Raw genomic sequence first — 21963 nt, forward strand, 5'->3', positions numbered from 1 at the left:
TTATCTGCTGCTGGACCTGGACTCTGGACAGATTTGGCGCATGCGCACATGGCAGTTGGTCTGCGTGTCATGTTGATGAATGCTAAAACTGGGTAGTCAACATGTCCACCGCTGCTGCTCAACAAAACAATAACGAGGAGCCCGGGCTTCACGGTACGTACCGCCGCCAGTCCCTCTGTGCCCCGCGTTACAGAGGCTGCTTTTCATGTTTTCAACTCGTGTTTTTATTTTGCAGCACCTTCGTATAATTAAGATTTTATTATAAAAGTTACATCGGCTACGGTATTTCCTCTTCTTCTGGGAGGGGTGGAGGCTGATGTGGACTGACGTCACCGCAAGGTAGCCAATTGCGTTTTGATAAATGTGTGATTGATGGGAAATCAGCCAACCACGTACGCAAGTCGGCGCTGGGCGGGCCCTGAGCCAAAATGAAAACAAGTTTGGGACAAAAGACTAAATAAATGCTGCTTTCATTTGACACTATTTTAAAAAATGTAACAATGGATCACGTCACTGTCACGCCTCGCGCAGTGGACTCGCCATTATATTCAAAAGTAAACGGTCTTTTAACTAAACATATATTCTGAAGGAAGACAATGGTGGGATGTTAGCTCAAGTGCCTGCAGACGATCAGCTCCGAAAACACATTTAAAACACCAAATTAGCCGAGGAGGTGTTCAGACCTAATCGATAAACAATTTATGTGAACAATAAAAGGTTTGGTCAGACAAAAAAGCAGGACGTGTGATTCATAGAAGTGACAACATCACAGCTGGAACAGCGACATGCTTGGGCAATCTGTCTCCCCTGCACTCCACTGTTATGCAAGACCCCACATGAGAGCACATGAGAGCTGCATGGATGACATACTTGTCTCTGATTGTGAAATCGGTCATGCATGCATGCGACGTCGACATATATAAATGATATATTGTTTTAAGCGAGCTTGAAAGGTTGAAAAGGGCGTGCTATCGTAAGGTTTATGTTGTGTGCTAACCCAAGCCCGCTGGCTATAAGAGATTACATAACCCCCTCCTGTCTGGGAAAAAAATATGCAATCTGTTTGTGGGGCAGTGGCACAAAGAAATGCATGCTATCATGGATGCAGCGCGCAGCCAGTTCATTTGAATGCAAAGCAGTGTCAGTGGTGCAGGAAATGTAGGTCAGCTGTTTCAGTTTGAAAGGAGGCAGGGGTGTGTCTCTGTATACAATCTGATGTGAGTTTTTAACACAACAAGCTTTCCTTCCTTCCCTCCTCTTGACCTTTGTGTTACCAAGGATCCTGGGTAGAGCTGGAGCTGAATGGGAACACAGGGGCCCAGGGCGTGCAAAGCAACCAGCCAATGACACCCGCTGCAGACCAAATAAACGCAAATGCAGGCATGAGTCAAACTCTGCAGACCCTGGAAGTGGTGCCTGAGAGTGATGAAACCCTGATCGGAGGACTAGAGCATGTGCCGTCGTCCTCCTCTATCCACAATGGAGACATGGAAAAGATCCTCCTGGATGCACAGCATGAATCCAGCCAGAGCAGCTCCTCCTGTGATAGGTAGGAGTAAAGTCCATTATAATAAGCCTTTAAAACTTGAGCAGATTGTCTTGATTTCTTCCAAAGACATGGGCAATGACACAGGCAATGAACGATGAAAGACGAAATGCTCAAGAAATTGGTAGGAAATATTAAAAAGTTCAGGAAATTGCTTGAAAACTATTTTTAAGAAAAAGAAAGAAAGACAGTAAAAAGAAAAAGAAAGAAAGAAGCAAAAAAAAAAACAAAAAACAAACAAACCCAAACAACAACAATGAAATGGCCTGGAAAAATGCTTAAAATTGACAAAAAACACAATCTTTTACACAATATTAAATATGTAATTATGATAATTAGAAATGCATTTTTTCATTTCCCCCCCCTTGACATTTCTCTAGCTTTTTGAAAATAATTTCTAAAACCTACAAATTTCTTGCAGTTTGTGGAACATTTCTTACCAAGTTGCTCATTGCATTTTTTCCCATGTTTTTGAAAAAAAAAGCACCAATTTTCTGAGGATTCTATGGTTTAAATACTTCAAAAGGTGTTTAAAAGCAGCACAAGAAAAATTATGTCAGTCTAGGTTTCATAGGGTTAAAAAGTGTTTGTCGTTACATTTTTTTGCTCATCCCAGTGTGTTGGCTCAGTCCTCACAGGCCACCAAGTCCAGATCAGGATGAGGGTCAGATAACTTTTGATGTGGAGATGTCCAGTCCGAGAGACAGTCAGGTAAAACATATGAAACTGAAAACTTCAAAACCGTTTCAAGTATTGTCATTTGATCCTAAAACCCAACTACTTTACCTCCACATTTGCAGTCAGAGGATGACGGTCCGGAGAAGGACAGAGAGGAAGACATCCTGATGAACAAAGAAGTAGATTGGGTCGCTGATTGGTCCAGCAGACCGGAAAACGTCCCACCAAAGTAAACAGACTCTCACATCCACAATCACTCACTCATATTGGTTCAGGAAATTGTTTTCTGAAGTTATTTTTGCATTAATTGGTTGATTGTTTCTCACAGGGAGTTCCACTTCAGGCACCCCCGGCGCTCAGTATCTCTCAGTATGAGAAAGAGCGGAGTCATGAAGAAAGGTGGCATCTTCTCTGCTGAATTCCTCAAAGTCTTCATCCCTTCCTTACTCATTTCACACATCCTCGCTCTTGGCCTCGGGTAAGTCTGAAATCATGCGGTAACGTAATGCAAAGCTTGGCGTTGAAAAAGTTTCTCAATCTGCACTGATGTTTTCACTTGTCTTTGCCAAATTGGTGCTTCAGTGACTCACTGTGTGCTGTAGGAAAGGGTCGGTACAGGCCGTCATTGTCAGTTTTATCCTTGCACTGCTGTAGTGTCCAATATGCAATTTGTGTATCTGATGCCTGTCTCCTCAGACCTACAGCGTGTTTATAAAACAGTGACAGTGCTGAAAATGCTTCTACGGCTCTTTTTACATCTAGCTGTAAGTAAAGAGTGAACCTTTTTTTAGGTTTAGAGTAGGAACCAGCAGCTTGTTAAATAACTTATTGTTAGTTTATTAAGTACCTAATGGGTTAAAGCCAAAATAAATTTCTGATTTTCTGTTAAATTATGAACCATCCAGACCTCTCAGGTCCTCTGGGACAGGTGTGCTTTGTCTCCTCAGAAGGAATGGACATTTTTTTGATACCAATGCTTTATTGGTCTGATTCTTTATCGATTCCCTTACTAATTCCTGATCAATTTTCTGTGTGGCATAAAAGTAGAATGAACACAAGGAGAAAATATTTTTGCTGATCAGTCGAGAAGCACTAGCACTTGTGAGTAGAATGTCATACGTTGCATGTGTAGAATTTAAGCCCATTGTGCATAGAAAGATGACTCAGCATTTGGGTTGTAATGGTAATTTTCACAGTACTATAACTATCTCAGGAAATGTCGTAGTTTCATGGTAACCATGGATTTCACAAAAGGTATTACAGAATTATTATTACTATTTGTCAGAATGACCGTTAAAGGACTGAAAACAGAAGGGTTAGTTTGGGTTAAGTTTTGCAATGCACAACTGAAAAACGATGAAAGGAAATGATAAGCTTAAAGACATATGATTCCTATGGCTCAGACTATTTGGATCCAGTTCTCAGCTGGAACTTTTTCTCCATTCCCATCCCAAATCCACAGAGTCAAAACTTAACACGGAGAAGCAGCGTTCATTTTTTTATGCACTGTATATCTGGAACAAAGTCCAAGAAAACTGCAGGTCTGCTGCAAATCTCACTTCTTCTAAATCAAAGCTGAAGACTCCTCCGTTTGCCCCTGCCTTTTATTAACTCAATAATCATTAATGCTTTGCACTGCACTGTAACTTTTATTCATTTTATACCTGTCTTTTGGGTATTGTTAAAGAAAATGTCGATACTAGTACCCTTGAAGTGATTCCAATACCAATAGATTTCTTTAATTGATAGCTGTTTTTTCTACTTCAGTCTGAAGCATTCAGATGCGTAATATGCTGCCACCACAACCCATCCAAATGACCCTCACACTTACAGAATAAAGTGTGCAAATTATTAAAATGTTTATAAAATCACTGTACAAACAACTCCGTCTGCTGTAAACACTTTGTGTTAAATCAGAGAATGCTTGTTGTGATTGGCTGTGAGCGAAACTATACAAATAGTCATTTTTTTCTAGCTCTGATAATCATCTTATTGTATTTAGCTTTATTTTCTTGCTCTTAAATGACTGTTTTTAGTTCTTTTGAAATGTCCCTTTTATAATGTGTTTCTTTTGCACTTTGTTTCTGTGTTTTTGGTGATTTGTAGAGCACTTTGAATTGCCTCATTGCTGAAATGTGCGTTATACATAAACTTGCCCTGTCTCGCAGGAGTAGCTTCTGTCACCTGCAAGATGTAACTGTTTGTTGTAATAGATTCAAAGTACAGAGCTGGCCTTTTACTTTAACTTCTTTGTTTTTTACCTTTTGATTCCATCGTCTGTATTTTTTTCTAGGGTGTACATTGGGAAGAGAATTGCCACAGCCTCCACCAGCTCTTACTGAATAGAAGATGAAGCAGTGCCTGGATGTTCTCCTGTCTCCAAGTCTCTCAACCATCCTCCCGTAGTCAAGCTGTCTCTCTGCATCTATCGTACGCCCACATTTCCCTTCCAATCAGCATTAAATTCTATCACATTGTAGATGTAGTTATAGTTATACACATGATGTAATGTGGTTGCACTCCATCACATTTTGACAAAAGGGCAGCGTCGTACCCAGCAGCTGCCACCGATCTGAATCCCGTAGATGACAGACCGTGTTAGAGCTGCAAAATATTAGTCATCCCGCTCAAACTCCCAAAAATATGCGACGAGGATTTGACGTCAGGTGGCTCCAGGGTCGATGTTTTCTCTGCATGTTTTGACGTTAAATCATGACAAATCTGGCCTTCTCCCAAACTGCATCTGCCCGCTGGTGTCCCAGTTGGCAGATTGTATGAACCAAAAATATGCGCCACATCTGCAATAAAAAAAAACCAAGTGAATTGGCTCTGGGAACAGAGGGGACTTTTATCGCCTTAACTTTTTGAGCTAAACATTCATGGTGCAGTTATTGAGGGGGGTAAAAGTGATGCTGCACAGTGGGATACATTTTTAAATGCCACACTTTTTTGACACGTTGTATCATGTTGACTCCTGAGGCTTTCTTTTAAAAGCTTTGTGTTGTTTTTTTGTTTTTTTTTGAAGGTTGGAAAGCTTAAACATCGATATGTAGCTCCAAAATTTTATAGTGGGGTTGTTTGAATATATTATGATAGAAAAACTTAGGGCGGATGGCAATTAACCAGGCCATATGCTATTTTTATTTCTTTTTGCCTACATATCTTCTTTAATAACATAATATAGCAGCAATGGCTAAGTGCCAAATTTCTATCTTTCACCACTGCACATTGGTGATTTATCTTAGACTGTTTTTGTTTTTTTAATTTTCTGACATTTTTAGGTATTTAAAGAAGTAGATGTGAAAGAATAATTCAAGCTGTGATCTGCCCCGTGTAATAGACACCTTTTGACATTGTATACTTTGTTTATACATTGATATTAATGCATATTATATCATTGTTGTTACATAGCGTCGTAGCAGTGTACGTAATGTGTTTTTGCTGTTGTTCAATTGCTGAAGCGTCGGTGGCAGAAACCACCATAGAGGAAGTTGTATCTCAAGGGGCCTCATTTAAAAGTGTTATCTGACTTTTGTGTAGATTACACTGTGCAATCATTTCACATTATATAATACAATAAACAGTGTACAGTGTGTGTAGAACTTCCAGATCAACCTAGAGGTGCATTTTCTGAAGAAAATGCATGTGACTTCTGTATATTGATGCTGATTAGATGACTGGATGATTCTTCTGTCAGTTGTTTGTGAATGGATGACATTATAGAAACATATGGAAAAAATGTACAGTGTTGGCAGTATTGGTTTGAAAGCACTCGACATGCATTTAGGCTTTAATGCATTACATACTAACTCATAAACTGTGCAAGTCATCGTAACAGGCTTATGTACAGTTGATCAGTGTGCAATACAGAACATTTTGGAATTTGAATAAAGTTTGTACTGTATACAGTGGCTGAAATATACATACAAAAAGAGTGGATAGATCTCTATAGACCTTAATGCATTATTTAAGTCACAATAACGAATAAAATGGCATATCATAAATCAGTGTGGGCTCCTGCACGGATGATTAGTCAGCAGCAATGTGCATTGTAAGATGTGAATGCACTTGTATACAGAGGATGAAATGAATCAATCCACATTTTGTAAACTTGTTTCACAAAGAAACAGCACAGAATATGTATGTGAGAGAATGTGTGTGATTACTGCATGTCTAGGTAAGTTTTAAAACAGGATAAATCACACAGAACCTTGGCCCTATCTCTCTCTTACCAGTTCAGGTGTTACCACTCCTAAATCCTCTAAGTTCATGTCCTTCCCTTCCAGTCCCTTAACTCCTGTGGTAACCTGCCCACACAATCAAATCAAATTACATTCTTCATTACTTACATATTTGTGTAAGCGACTAAATCTCCCTCTAAGTATCGGCATGCATTTTCTCTTTTTTTTTGTTGTTGCTTTTTTTGTGTTCATACTTTCAGTTATACAAATGTGGAAGCAGCCCAGTTCATCCACAGTGAGCCTCTGAGCAGCTCCATATTTTGGGTCAAAGGCACAGTTAACACCTGGATCAAAAATACATTTTTCTTTCTTGGACCTGTAGTGCTGTTTCATCGTTTTAGATTGTTTTGGGAGTCAGTTGTGAGTCGCAGAGTGTTGAAGACATGGGCTGCAGTGATGCCTGCCTTCTCTCCAGTGTGATGGAACTACATGGTATTCAGCTTGTGGAGCTCAAAGAGCCAAAAACAAAAAACATTTAAAAAAAACTAATCAGCAATGTCTCTGCAGAAATCATTGTGAGCAGGTACATATAGGAAGTATTTTCTTTCTACAGAACTACATTCACCAAACGTATCACCGCACTGAAGAAAGCATCCACTCATGGATGAGATGCTCGTGCTTGGCTGAGCTGTGATGTTAACTAGCTCTGTGTTGCTAGGTGAGCTAGAAGTAGATGTAGCCTTTTTTTAGGCCCTGAATACCCCAAAGCATCTTTTCTCTTTGATATTGTTCATAGTCATTTCTGCATTATTTAAAACAATGAAGAAGAAATGAGGAAGAATGGGAGAATGTGATGCAATTCGCAGTTGCTTATAATCCTAATTATTGTCATACTTGCATGCATTTGTCTGGCACATTTTAGTCTATTGTGTTCCATCAGAAAGGTCAGATTTGGTCACATCTGTTGAGTGCACGAAAATAAAAAGTGCTGCCACTAATTTTTCAACCTAACAGACCATATGTTGCTTGTTTATAGGCTGGGCAGGTCCCCAGTTAATGTCAAGTACAAGTATTATCCCAAATTATATTCCGTCAGCACTCAGTAGCAAAAATCTAGGAGTTGGACCAGCTACAGTACTTGAAACATGATATTCAAATGTAACATTTCCCACACCAGTATATAATATTTTAATTCTTTGCCCTTATAAATGAGTAATTACATGTGAGTCCATGTCAGAAACAACTGCTAATGTAATGTATTAGACAAATTGTGTGCCCAGGGCAAAAGTCAGGTCATGACTATTTCCTGTAAAATGTTAAGGTATGGAAAGATGAGATAAGAAAAAATTCTCTTGGGCATTTGAGGGACATAGGCAACATGGCTACATACATATACAGACAAACTAACATAGTGTCCTCCTTGGATCCATACACCAGGTCAAGAGAGCACAGGCGACATAGGCAGGTCACACGCATATACAATCAAACTGCAATAACACACACAATCCATCCTCCCCATAATGCACAGTGCCCTGAACCCAGGTGTTGCACAGATGCTCTACGTAAATTATTGCACCAAAGTACAAGAATATTGCACAAATGCCCTGCACATAATCACTGCGCACATACCCTGCACAGGTCAGTTTACACCAAGTACCCGACATCAAATAGGTTGATTCGCATAATATAACACAGATTAGACAGTTAATTTATTGCAAAGTTATTCTGCCACTAATAGAAATTATTGATGCTGTTGTTGTTGTTGATTTATTTTATCTAATTAATTTATTAATTTAATGTTGATTGTTATTCATATAAATAATTTTATCCCCCAGTCAGACAGGCATTATACAGTGATGTGTAACCTGTATCCCTCAGACTGATGAAACTCATCAAAGAAACATGGAGCTACAGCGGAGCAGGGCGGGGCAGTGCGCATGCGCGGTACTTCTTTGTGGCCCTTCTCTTCTTGGTGCTTGCCCCGGTCTTCAGGGACCTTTTCTAGCAGTAAATCCAAGGATAGGACTGTTAGGAAAAGACACAACCTCTCATTTAAGATCATTCGTTAGGTTGCACTGCGCAAATCCTACCTGTTATCTACAGAAATTGTCAGACAGGCACAGATCGCCCAGGGCGTCGACTGGCCAACCAGCAGAGCATCCATTCATCCTTTCATTGGCAGCTGAGGTGCTGAGGACTAGCTAGCTAGCGTTAGCCAAGAGGCAGGGGACAGAGGGATCTTTAAAATGTCGGGTTACCAAGGAAAGAAGAACATCCCACGAATTACAGTGAGTATCGGTTCATTTCTTTGAAAATATCACATTAAATCTTCGGTTTTTGGTGTCTTTTTTTTTTTTTTTGGTAACGTGCGGTGAGCCTCAGGATTAAACCAAAAGCTAGCCAACGCTTAGCTGTCGGGTCCATTCATTTCCAGTGACGCTGTGACCAGCAGCAGTCCTGCCTCGGCTCCTTACCCTCAGAGCCTGGGTGAACAATGATAACCAGCCAGAGGGTTTGCAGTTTGACACTTCTTCATGTGGAGCTGTATGTGCACTGCTCCTATAGCTGCCATTTGTAGCTGTTAGCCCTCCTCCTCAGTCTCAGCATCCTCAGCATGCAGGGTGTAGTAGGTCTAGGCGCAGTTTTCCTCCACTGTCATCATCTCATCTTTTATTCTCCATCCTCCTCAGATTTTTATGGAGAAGCAGATTTTTGCCAAACCTTCCTATGCAGCTGCAGCTGGGACAAGCATTGCCTTTTGACTATATTGTTGTGAATTGGGATTTGACACTATATGCATGTCTGTTTTGCTATGTGGTGCAGATTTTCAAGCAGAAAGCACGATATTAAGGGCCTACAGTAGGGATGCTGTGATGGTTAAAAGAAGCAAAACCTCTTTTGTAAAGTAGGTCATTGGACAGCACCCATCCAAACCTTTTTTCCTAAGCTTCCATCATGCAGCTGTTGTAGCCAGAGTGCTGAAGCATATAGACTGCCACTGCTCTAAGTCTGATCATTTCATAGCATTAAAGTATCCTGTGAAATGTCAGGCTTAAGGTCAGGCTCTGAATGATGATGTTAATCATTCATGATTTGTTAATCCTTTGAAACCTGAGCAATTTTGTTGACTTTTTGCAATAAAAAAGGGGGAGAAGGTAATGCGCAACAAGACAAGACCTAAAAATTAACAATAAATTAGAAAAGTTACAAGAAAATTACCTGAAAATAAGCACAAGCACGAGTTTAAAAAAACAACCACCCAAACAAGAAAATTAATTCAAAAAAAGTGCTGAAAAATGAAAAAAAAAGTATATGCATACATTTTTTTCTGTAACACAGTTTAAAATATTTAATTTTAATAACTATAAACAGAATCTTTTTCTCTATTTTTCCCTTAAAAAAATATTTTCAGGTCATTTTCTTGTAACTTTTCAGGAATTTCTAGCAATTTGTGGGACATTTTTTGCCAGGTTGCTCACTAACTTTCAATTTGCTCGTGTTTCAAAGGGTTAAGCAGCTGTAAAAGGCGTCTCAAAGCAGCACAGGAAAAGTGATGTCGATCCAGATCTCAAAGGGTTTAGTCTGGTTGTCCTTGTCTGTCTCTATTTATGTACATTGACAGCAACAAAACCATGTGTATGTATGTGTACTCGCTTACTTGTCCATTGAAGCTGATTCTGTTTCTATACAGACTCTTATCGAGGTAGCTGTCAGGTCTCTCTGGCGGGTCAAACAGGGGTTATAAACACGCAGCGCCGACATCCAAGACATAACGTGCAGACAGCAGTGCCCCCCCGACCCTCACACACACAGTCTGACACCACAGTTTGGAATCAAGCAAATGCTTTCACTCTACAGAGCTTTCCACAAAACACCAAAATCAGGCCTTGTCCCACATTAACAGTAACTGAATTCATTCAAACATACAGTAGATCTCGTACTGCCGCAGTACCACCACACAGTCAGTTTAATCGTTCGCAGAATGACAGAAACGTAGAAACATAGCGATTGTTTTGACCTCTGGTTCATTTTTTTATTCAAATGAAACAACAGTTGTAATAAGCATTTTTTGAAAAATGTATTCGTTTAATGAGACATTTATTCCACTTTTTTTGCTTTATTGAACATTTAAACAAAATAGTTAGAAAAGTTTCAAAAATTACATTAACTGATAGTGAACATAGTCAGTATTTGCGGCCCTACATTGATGCAATAATGATGATAATGCTTATAATCACAGTAATTGTGATTATACGCATGATCACTTGTTTATTAGCTTTTTGCTTCTTAGAACTTATTTGCATCATGTAAAATAACCAAAGACAATAATACTTGTACAACTCGGTAATAATGTTTTATTGATGCAGATTTTTGTCTTGCTCCAGTTCAGCTGTAACGTACTCTCAGTTGCCAGTTTTTTAGATACACCTAGCTGAAACGAATGCAGTCTGATAAAGTCATGAATTGAACCGTCATAAAGGTTTTAATGTTCATCTTTTTTTAAACTGGGGCTGTACAATTATTAGAAATATCACAGAAATTGCAATATGGCCAAGTGCAATATTCAAATTAATCTTACAATTTTGGATAAAGGTCAAATGTGTCATGACGTTAGGGCTGGGACGACGCGTTGACGTCACTCAGAATCAAAAAGTGGCTGCTACTCGATGCCACGGCCGCCAGTTTTTGATTCTGAGTGACGACGCATCGACGTGCAGTTCTTGCGCCGACGTATTTTTTGCGTCGACGTATTTTTTTTTTGCGTCGTCCCAGCCCTACATGACGTACCATTATAAATGAAGCATTGTTATTATTATTATTATTATTATTATTATTATTATTATTTGTATATTGCGCAGCTCCAGTTGAAATTGTTTTCAAGTGATGTTGACACAACAGTTTTTTTTTTATCTTAGAGGATGTAGTTTGCAGCGCTACTGACTTGTATTTCTTCATAATGACAGATCTTTAGTGTTGGGATGATAGACAGTTTTAACACAGATCATGATTAAAGCACTCATAATAATTTGATTGTGGTAAATTTTCGTTATCGGGATAATTGTGTGTCCAGCAGCAGCCAGAGAGCCTACTGGTCAACCAGCATTGCCATAAAGGGGCAAAAACAAGCTGTATGTCCAACCACGTCAAAAATCCCATAATATCTTAAATCAAGCATCAGCAAATTTCATATCGAAAGATATAGTGCTATTTCAAATATTTGGATATTTTAAGATTTTTCGATTGTTTGTTTTTCCCCAAAAAAACGCTGTCCTATCTGTGATCATTTCTGAACAAAATAAAAGGTAAAATGATTCCAGTATGCTTTAGTGATATTTTTAAGCATTATTTTGATGATTATCGATAAAGCATCGTAATTCACGTTTTTTTGACCAGAAAAACGGTGACGTCAAATTTTCACATCGTCCCATGCCTAAAAGTGTACTTTGTTATCCACATTTTATATAAATATATTCATGTATTTATACAAATGAGGTTTGGCTCGACAACAGAAACAGCTTTCTATGTATATGAGACACAGTTCCTGTTTCCATTAATAGTATAGCCTACGCTGCTTGACACATAGCCCTTTGCTAAATACATTCACTTCTCAGTTATCAATTCAGTTTTATGACTGTACATCACAGGGTTAATCACAGGAGTCCATTTTATCTCTACATAATGATACATTCATTTAGGGAGTTAAGGATGACAGCAATGCACGCTGAAAGCCATTTTGAGGCATATGACAATCTCAGTGCGCTTGTCACTGACCACTCGGGCACAGAGGGGACAGAGGTTATACGACCCACTTACACAAGAGTAATGGCCTCATGTCAATACAGCCATGACTTTTACCTAATGCATTCCCGCTGTCCTCGTCCGCCCACTGTGGACATTAGAAACTGAGTGTTCCTGCTGTGAGGTCTGCAGTAAACCACTTTTGTCTTCATTAGCTCCCCTGACTGTCCTCAGAGACCCCGGGAAGCCTGCAGGAGAAGTAGGCCAGCCTAGTGTGCTCCCCTTTCATCTCATACAGGTTGAGTAAATTGTGCCACTCAAGAGTTTAAGCTCGTAGTCGAGGGTTTTTGATCTCTTCAGACGAGGCGTGTTATTATGTGTGAATAAATCATGTAGTTTGACCTCGGCGGTTGTTTCCACGGGATCAGAGTTGGTATGGATTGAGTTCTCTGTCTCTACAAAAACCAGGAAACACATTAATCTAAGTGAATCGTGAAAGTTGGCCCGAGGTTTTGAAAAATTGACTAATTTGACTAATTTTAAAGACAAAATTAATTTGTCTTTAAAATTAGTCAAATTTACAGTTGAATCATGGAATAGACGATTAGCTACAAGGGATTACAGAGATGATTTCTCGCTCTCCGCTCAGCAGGCGGCTGGATCATTTAGTGCATTATGGGTAATGTTGAATTCTGTCTTCCTGCTTTCAGAGTGACCGTCTCCTCATCAAAGGAGCAAAGATAGTGAACGATGACCAGTCATTCTTGGCTGATATCTACATGGAGGATGGAGTCATCAAGTGAGTTGATTAAGTTTTTTTTGTAAATTCAAAAAAGGTAGCTCTACACCTGTACTACATGGCCAAAAGTCAGTGGACACCCCTACTACTCATCATTGACTTCAGGTTTCCAGGACATAGCCACGAAATATCCATAGACAAACATTTGCAGTTTAGAATGGGTCATAAAAACTGACTTTACATGTAGGATTGTCATAGGATGCCACCTTTGCCAAAAGTCATTGAAATTTCTGCAACTGTAAACTGTCAAATGTAAGTGTTGTTATTGTGGAGTAGAAGCACCTAGAAGCAACAACAGCTCCGCCTCAAAGTGGTAACCAAGCACGCTGATGGAGACGGGCCAAGGTGTGCTGTAAAGGGCATCACTCGCTGCAGAGATCCAAAATGCCTCTGGAAACAACATCAGCACACAAACTTGAACGAAGAGCTTTACGAAGTGGGTTTTTCATGGCTGAACAGCTGCGTGCAAGCCTCTTATCACTGTGGGGTGTGCACAGGAGCAAGCGCCTGCTGCAGTGGTTTTAAGCATGCCGCCACTGGACTCTGGAGGAGTAGAGATGCGCTCTTTGGAGTGATGAATCATGCTTTACTATCTTGCAGTCTGGTGGAGGAATCTTGGTTTGACCAACGCCAAGACGCTACTTACCCGAATGTTTAGTGCCTTCTGTGAAGAAGTTGTTTGGGGCTGTTTTTAGGGTTTAGGCAATGCCCAGTAGTTCCACTGACAAGTCTTCTGAATGCTACAGGAAGACAAGTTAGCCAGCAGCATGACTGTACCCCTCTGCACAGCGAGGTCCATAAGGCATCGTAAGACCAGTTAGGGGTGGACGAACTTGATTGGCCAGAGCCCTGACCTCAGCCCCACAGAACAATTTTGGGAGGCCTTTCTTGTCCAACGTCAGTCCCGGACCTCACAAATGCTCTTTGGGCTAAGCGGGCACAAATTCCCACAGACACACTACAAAATCTTGTGTAAATCCTTCACAGAAGAGTAGTGGTTATTATAGTCGCAAAGGAGGCCCAACCTGACATTAGTACTGATGGTTTTAGAATGGGATGTCCAACAACACTAGGTGTAATGGTCAGGTGTCCACTGACTTTTGGCATCTGTGTAATTCCCATTGGCAGAATGACAGAAAAAACTTTATATAATCTGGCCATGGCCACCTATTTCCTTGATCCTTGGAGTCTAGATTTCCCAGTTTGAACACATTTTCGTCATTCATTTTGCTGTTTTTTCCCTTCATTTGTCTCCCTCAGGCAAATCGGCGACAACCTCATTGTTCCCGGGGGAGTTAAGATCATAGAGGCTCATGGGAGGATGGTGATGCCTGGTGGTATTGATGTGCACACCCGATTCCAGATGCCTGACCGAGGCATGGTGGCAGCAGATGACTTCTACCAGGGCACCAAGGCCGCTCTGGCTGGGGGGACGACTATGATCAGTGTGTATTATATCAGGCGTGCTTTAAAGTACAGTCATACTGTTGCAGGAATTAAAACACTGCAGATGTGCATTCCACCAAGCGTATGATTTAATCATGCAGTTTGCTTGTGCACATTAAATCCAACCTGTTTGTTTGTGTTTTACAGTCGACCACGTGGTGCCGGAGCCTGGCGTCAGCCTGGTTGCAGCTTTTAAACAGTGGAGGGAATGGGCCGATAGCAAGTCCTGCTGCGACTACTCTCTGCACGTGGACATCACCGAATGGAGCAAAGGCGCCCAAGAGGAGATGGAGACTCTAGTGAAGGATCACGGTATGCAGTCAGAGTACATCAAGTCTGAAAATGAGTGACTCACACACCAATTTAACTGGTACAGAAGTGTTTTTCAGGCATTGCATTGGGGTGGGGGGTGGGGGTGAACCCATTTTCACAGAGCATAAAAGCGTAAATCTTTCTGCTTTGTAATTTTTATCCTTTTGGTTTTACTTTTCTCCTTCGCTCTGGGTTTTCCCTCTTTTGCTCTCTTTATTCCACCTTTGGCTGTTTTCTCTCATAAGTTTTCTATCTTCAGGTGTCAACTCTTTCCTGGTCTATTTGGCTTATAAGGATGTTTTCCAACTTTCTGATTCTGAGGTACGCTCAGCTTCTGGTTGATATTAGCGGGCTATACAGCTGTCTGTCACGGCATATGTTTTTTAGGCTGTTAGATGTCTTTTGGTCATATGACTGCCGGCAAACTGACCTGTTTGTATCATTTTCTTTTAGATCTATGAGGTGTTCAGTGTCATCAGAGACCTTGGAGCCATTGCACAGGTGCATGCTGAGAACGGAGACATCATTGCAGAGGTAGCAGAGCCGCAGATTAAGTCGCTCAAGTTTCAGCTGAAAGCAGTTATTGCCATTTTGGATCATAATGTTCTTGTTTGGGTTTTTTTTAGGAGCAGAAACGTATTCTGGAGCTGGGGATCTCTGGACCTGAAGGCCACGTGCTGAGCCGCCCAGAGGAGGTAAGATGGAGGACTGGTTTCTTAACTGAGAAAGAGAAAAGGTTTTTTAATAATGTCGTTTTTTACTGTACTATACTATACTATACTATACTCAGAAGAGACAGAATACGTCATAGATGAGAAGAGATACTGTCAAAAAGCCGATTTGGAAATGAGGCTGCTGCTGAATCTGACTCTGTGTCTGCAGGTGGAGGCCGAGGCAGTCAACCGCTCTGTCACCATAGCCAATCAGACCAACTGTCCCCTCTACATCACCAAGGTGATGAGCAAGAGTGCCGCTGATGTCATTGCTCTCGCCAGGAAAAAGGGTGAGAAGAGAAATCCTGAACTTTTTCTTTGCAAAGTTCCCATACACTTCTACCTGTGTCTGTCTGGCTTCCAACTTTTTTTTGCGCTGACACCACCCTGTCTCCTCCTGTAGGTGCCGTGGTTTACGGAGAGCCCATATCTGCCAGTTTGGGCACAGACGGTACCCATTACTGGAGCAAGAACTGGGCCAAGGCAGCTGCCTATGTCACTTCCCCACCGCTCAGTCCTGATCCCACCACCCCCGACTACCTCAACTCCCTGTTGTCATGGTGGGTGCTCTGTGCCGGGACCTAAAGATAGCTGCAACACAATTTGACGTGTGTTACTGCTGTGTGCGGCGTTTTATTTTTATCCAGCTATGCCCTTTACATACATGCTCTTAACATAAAGGTGGAATAATAAATGCAACAGCTAAATGTCACAGTTTTGTCATGAGTTAATTGGCAACGTGAAGCACATTCTTAGTTTTTCTTTCTCGTTTTCTTTTCCAGTGGGGACTTGCAGGTGACTGGTAGTGCTCACTGCACTTTCCAGACTTCTCAGCGCGCCATAGGCAAAGATAACTTCACCCTAATCCCAGAGGGCACCAACGGCACTGAGGAGAGGATGTCCATAATCTGGGACAAATGCGTTGTGAGTTTGATGCGACCCACTTCTTAGACATTCCAAAAAAATTCCTGTTTTAGTAGGAGCAAGTGAAGTTGTACACCTCTGCATATGTTAAGATTTCAGTCTGGGATTTTCTGTCCTGAAAGGTGACTGGCAAAATGGATGAGAACCAGTTTGTGGCGGTGACCAGCACAAACGCTGCCAAGATCTTCAACCTGTTTCCCCGCAAAGGCCGCATTGCTGTGGGGTCTGATGCTGACCTCGTGTTGTGGGACCCGGATGTCACCAAGATCATCTCAGCTAAGAACCACAACCTGGTAAGATGGCTACTTTATTCCACTTTATCCACAGTGTCTAAAGTCTTTAATGTGTCCTTGACATGTTGAGACTGTATACTGAAGCTTGTGTGGCTGTAATGCACATTGTGTGCCATAACATGCTAAACTGTGTAATTTTTCTGCTGCTATGGGTCTCTCAATTAAAAGAAGGAGCATGGGCGTCATTGCAGTCAGGTACTCCTGGTCAGGATTTTCCCAGTCTTCATGGTTCAGGAGGTTTCTACTGGTAGCTGAACTACCCACAGAGGTTTCTTCCTCTCCATAACAGATGGAACAGGTGATTTATACAGACAAAAACGCTAAATAAAGTAGTTTCAAATGAAAAAAATCTGTTTTTCTCTGATGCTGTCAGCCAGCATATCACTGAGGGGCTTCCAGCCCACCTCCTGCTGCAGTGTGACCACCTTTTTTTCTTCAAAACAAATGGACCCAGGGATTTAAACGGGTAAAAACACTGAATAAAACAGTTTCACGTTAAAAATCAGTGTCCCATTCGGTTTGGCACAACAGGGGCTGGAGCCAGGCTGCCACTGTTTGCTCCGCTCATGACTAAAATAACAACCAAGATCTAAATAGGGTATTGTAAAAATGTGGTTTATAACTGGATAAAAAGTCAGTTTATGACAGCTTCTGGCAGACAACTAGACCCCAACCCTCACTGCAAAGGGGAACAAGTGACAGCAACCAAACAACACAAACTTTGTTTTTGACTAAAATGACAGATTTCTCTGGGCTTTAGCGTTGCATATTTGGGTTATTGTAAGTAGCAAAATATATGATATTGCTGCAGTAATTTTTAGACAATTCAAAGTGGAAAAGTTAAATATAATATCTCATGAATCTCTGAGGTGCAGTGGCTGTTAAAGGTGTTAACACATGTTTACAGGAGCAACAAGTAAGTAGTTAGTGATGCAGAATAACAGAATAAAAAACAGTTTACAATACAAATACTGAGGTTTAACCATTAGAAAAGTACACGTACTCACAGGGACTGCTAGTGTAATTTATTTATTATCGTTATGTAATGTAATAGTATCCTGTGGGAGCAGGCAAAACAACAGCTTTCAGATATACTGCTACAGCTAAAAATCAGTTCAAACCAGTCTACTTCCTAATTTATCATAGTCATTTACAAAAAGGTGAATCAGCAAAGTCTTTAGGGATATAAAACCACATGATTTATGCTCATTTTGTCCTCACACATACATCCCGTCATCTCAGAGCAGTGTTTAAGTTGTCTCCTGATCAAGCCTCCTCTTTTCCCAGTCTGTGGAGTATAACATCTTTGAGGGCACCGAGGTGCGCGGAGGTCCCGTGGTGGTGATCAGCCAGGGCAAGATTGTGTTGGAGGATGGCAGCCTTCACCCCACAGAGGGCTGCGGGCGCTACATCAGCCGCAAACCCTTCTCTGACCACGTTTACAAAAGGATAAAGGCTCGCAGCAGGGTGAGCTCTAATTGTACACATGTAGCTATAGAGGAGCCAAATTCCTACAGTATCGGTTAGCAGGTGAACTACACAGCTTGTGGTGTGATGGCCTGTATGTTTAGCTCACAGAGTTGCGAGGAGTCCCCAGGGGCCAGTATGACGGGCCGGTGTGTGAGGTGACTGTGACTCCAAAGGTGATCTCCACAGTCTCCTCGATGAAGACTTCTCCTGCCAAGCAGCAGCCGCAGCAGATCACTCACCAGCCGGTGCGCAACCTTCACCAGTCTGGCTTCAGTCTGTCTGGTGAGTGAAAGCAGTACACAATACACAGTAGGGCTGAGTGTCAGCATGAATCCGGGCGATTCAGTATGTGTCATGATACACGGGTTACCAGTCAATATATTGCAAAATCAAAATCAAGATGAACTCATTCATATTATTCACAAATGAAGTGTGGAGTGAAACAAAATTACGTGGCACCTGATTCAAAAAGGTAACAAAAAATGCTAACAAAGAGTAAAAATAACAAGTTTGCAAAATTGCACATATAGGATATCAAAGATCTAATTTTAGGAGGACTGTCATAGTATAAAGAACCCAGCGCCATATGCATTAAAAATGTTTTTTTTTAATTTCATTTTATTATTTATTTTTTTTTTGTTTTACTTTTTTATGCAATCAGAACAGTAGGATCTGCATTTGTATATAGTACAGTCACAATACCATCCAGCATCATAGTGATACTTTTTGTTCAGCCTGAACAAAGAAATTAACATTTGCCTATTTCATTAAATATATTATATAAAAAATGTTTAGATTGTTGTGAAATGCATGAGTCGAGACAGTTTGCTTGTCCAGGGGCCACTTTTGCTAAATGACAGGCCAGGGGCCGCACATTAATAATATTTAATAAATAAAATCAGTAACCATTAAAAGGTTTATAACTCATCTTTCTTTTTAATTCTTTATTTTCATATTTATTGACTTAATAAAATTTAATTGGCACAATGATTGACAGTGGACATATATGACAGTTATATCTGATATTTTACTGCATTTAATAGCTGCAACAGACCTCTGTCAGAGAATCCGGGGGGATCCTCTGCTGGCACTGTTTACTGTTGTTTTGTTTTTTTTAAATTTAAATGCTTTTTTAATGCACTCTGGCACCTTGTATACATTCAAAAACTCCCGGTGTGAATCCATTAGTTTTTTATGGAAATTAGAAAATGGTCAGCGAGATAATAAGATAAAGTAAGATTAGATAAAAAAAACTATAAACTAAAAATCTAGTGTTTTTGAGAACCGATATTACATCACAAAATATTGAAATACTTTTTTCTTGTTTTTTTTTTTTTTAGGTGCGCAAATTGATGACAATGTTCCCCGTCGCAACACTCAACGCATCGTAGCTCCCCCCGGTGGAAAGGCCAACATCACCAGCCTTGGCTAAAGCTCTTTCTCTCACTGATCCGAGGGATGCAGGGCAACACGGGGCCAGAGGCCACTCTTACCGCTGTCACATCACATCTGGTCACCTCTGACTCCCCTGCACCCACAACCACTCCATCCATTCTTATTCACACACTACCACTCTGTCACCTCATGCAAAAAAAAGAAGAAAGAAAGCACTCATTTTGTTTCATCTTTCCTGCCATAATCCATCGTCAAGGAAGGATCAAGTGAATTGAAGCCCAATTAAGCCCAGTTTGATTATTGATGAAATTAATTTGTTTACATTTTTGTATCATTTATGCTGTACGTGTTGATGTTGTTTAGTTGTCCCTGTTGGCACAGAGAGTTGACAGAAAACGAGTCCCAAGAAACGGACGGTTTCATAAGCGGGTATTTTAGAAACTGCGGGTGTTCACAGATTTTCTTAAAGCATTTCCCAGAGAGAAGTCAGAATGTGCTTTAGCTCTCCTCCAACATTCATGTTGTAACACTGTTAGGCTGCAAAATCACTGTTTTGGTACCAAAATGTTAAATTATTGCCACAAAACTTCAAAATACTTATCATTAAAAATTAGGCTGTAAAACGTGGTTTCTGCATCTCATAAACGTCTAATATTATCTTGTAAAACAAACAATGCCTGATAGCTTTTTCAACACCACGGCACGAAGGAAAATAAGCCCTAGGTAAACAATATAGACCCAATTGCAATGTTTGTTTACTTAAGGTTAGAGGAAGATGAAGTGGGGCTGAACAAACACGTCTCAACTTGTTTTTAGGCACCTAAAAAATCAATATCAGGTTAAGTGTTTGATATATTTAGAATATTTTCACTTAAACGTTACCGTTATGGCTGACAATGACAATATAAATAGTTAATGGATTTCCCGTACCTCCAGAATTGAAATCGATTGGCAGTTATCTACCCGGAAATGACTGTTGTTTGGGCGACGTCAGGGTGATTCGATCTACAGGATCATTTTTTTCTTTATTTTGTGTTTTTTTTATTAATCTGTACACAGTGCTGTTATGGAAAAGTCACTGAGCACATACCAACACATTTGTAATACTGTTAATAGTAATTACAGCTTGGGTTGAAAATCTGATTGTAGATCTGTATTTTTTTTATAGCTGCGGTACTTTCGATACAATCGAATGTATAATTAACGGGGATCGTATCCTTACAAACACGTGGTTTCTAAAAGGTAATGAAGTATTGATACAAACTTACTGTGTTCGGTGTAACAATTTACCCTGTCTTTCTTTTGTGTCCTAGTTGCACTTTCTTTATTTTTTAAAAATTGTATGTTTTTTTAATGATGTTAAGTCATTTTTGGAATACACTGTCTGCACTGAAAGGAAAAGAAGGGTTTTTTTTAGGGTTAAACTACTCATTCAACTCCGCCCTTAATATTAGAGTGGAGAATTGGCTGGCACATCGCATCTCATCTGACAAACATAAACCTTTCCTCTCATTTCATCATTTTGTTTTTTCCTCATGTCTGTTAAAAGGTTGTCAGGGCAACAAGCTTCCAATAATCAGACCAGTGTACATTGTAAAAGATCCAGACAGACACTATGAAGAAGCTAGATGGGATGTTTGCCGACAGCCCCTCTGCACCTGGTGCTATACGACCATCGCTGTATATGTGCAGATGATGTCCACACCCACATAGCAGTCACCATTTATTTGTTTTGCACCTGTAACAATCCAAATGGTAAAAAAAAATTGTATGTGAGCTTGCAACTTTTTATTTGTATTGGATATGTCTGTATGTTTTAGGAATCCAACTACTTGCCTGCCTGTTCTGTAAGATATTGATAGCACACTGTATCCATGAAGGCTCTTGAAAGAAGTGGAACCGTGATCTTTGAGACCTGATGAAAAACGCTTCAGTCTGTATAGGAAACCCCCTCACAGTGTGCTGATGATGTGTCCGCTGTTCTCGGTGTTAGTGTCGTGAATGAATTATCAGATATCCAGTTTTTTTCCCTCTCTTACCCCTCCTCGACCTGCACAACCCTGTCGACACCAGATCCACTGGTAACTGTACTCACCGCACCACCACGGGTCGTCAGTCACACAGCACTGTGCGGCCATACTGTAAAACACTGGATTATTTCTTCCTCATTGCCTTGTCAAGTGTAGGTTTTGTATGCCAAGCTATAATGTGAAGTGATTTACATTTGGGGAAGTGTCTCGGTAATGGTTATTGAGTTGTGATGTTGAGCACTGTTGTTGCCCCTCTCCCAGCAAGTGTGATACTCTCTCGGTCATGTATGTTTTGTAGGATACCAGGGTTTTTGGGGGGGAAATCATCGGTCTTGTCAGCATTTGACCCTATCTGTGTTGACTTCAGTGGATTAAAATAATAAAAATGAAAGTGATGGTATTGACTATTTTTTTATATACATAAAAAAGTTAATCAG

The 21963-nt window shown here is 40.5% G+C and overlaps 2 protein-coding genes across 2 annotated transcripts; both read left to right on the plus strand.

Annotated features, from left to right (window-relative positions):
- On the plus strand, window positions 1-6232 carry bnip3la (BCL2 interacting protein 3 like a). Its single transcript, XM_042488769.2, has 6 exons — window positions 1-153; window positions 1279-1549; window positions 2176-2257; window positions 2347-2453; window positions 2553-2702; window positions 4518-6232. Exons 1-6 carry the CDS (start codon window positions 102-104, stop codon window positions 4564-4566), a joined length of 711 nt encoding a protein of 236 aa, XP_042344703.1. The 5' UTR covers window positions 1-101; the 3' UTR covers window positions 4567-6232.
- A 2090-nt stretch (window positions 6233-8322) lies between these two features.
- dpysl2a (dihydropyrimidinase like 2a) lies at window positions 8323-21922 on the plus strand. The gene is made up of 14 exons (XM_042488388.2): window positions 8323-8693; window positions 12855-12943; window positions 14204-14388; window positions 14537-14701; window positions 14961-15022; window positions 15155-15235; window positions 15328-15396; window positions 15584-15704; window positions 15818-15974; window positions 16197-16338; window positions 16461-16631; window positions 17919-18098; window positions 18203-18383; window positions 19442-21922. Exons 1-14 carry the CDS (start codon window positions 8652-8654, stop codon window positions 19531-19533), a joined length of 1737 nt encoding a protein of 578 aa, XP_042344322.1. The 5' UTR covers window positions 8323-8651; the 3' UTR covers window positions 19534-21922.
- Window positions 21923-21963: the final 41 nt, after the last annotated feature.

The sequence above is a fragment of the Plectropomus leopardus genome, chromosome 4 (genome assembly GCF_026936395.1).
Source record: "Plectropomus leopardus strain MGB_pleo_1.0 chromosome 4, ASM2693639v1, whole genome shotgun sequence".
In the NCBI taxonomy this organism is placed as follows: domain Eukaryota; kingdom Metazoa; phylum Chordata; class Actinopteri; order Perciformes; family Serranidae; genus Plectropomus; species Plectropomus leopardus.

What these genes read in the sequence shown, in the direction of transcription:
- bnip3la (XM_042488769.2), top strand. Translation starts at nt 102, where the DNA reads ATGTCCACCGCTGCTGCTCAACAAAACAATAACGAGGAGCCCGGGCTT. An exon ending in CGAGGAGCCCGGGCTTCACG is followed by an intron (nt 154 to 1,278) that starts GTACGTACCGCC and finishes TGTGTTACCAAG; the next exon opens with GATCCTGGGTAGAGCTGGAG. An exon ending in AGCAGCTCCTCCTGTGATAG is followed by an intron (nt 1,550 to 2,175) that starts GTAGGAGTAAAG and finishes GTGTTGGCTCAG; the next exon opens with TCCTCACAGGCCACCAAGTC.
- dpysl2a (XM_042488388.2), top strand. Translation starts at nt 8,652, where the DNA reads ATGTCGGGTTACCAAGGAAAGAAGAACATCCCACGAATTACA. An exon ending in GGATAAAGGCTCGCAGCAGG is followed by an intron (nt 18,099 to 18,202) that starts GTGAGCTCTAAT and finishes CTGTATGTTTAG; the next exon opens with CTCACAGAGTTGCGAGGAGT. An exon ending in GTCTGGCTTCAGTCTGTCTG is followed by an intron (nt 18,384 to 19,441) that starts GTGAGTGAAAGC and finishes TTTTTTTTTTAG; the next exon opens with GTGCGCAAATTGATGACAAT.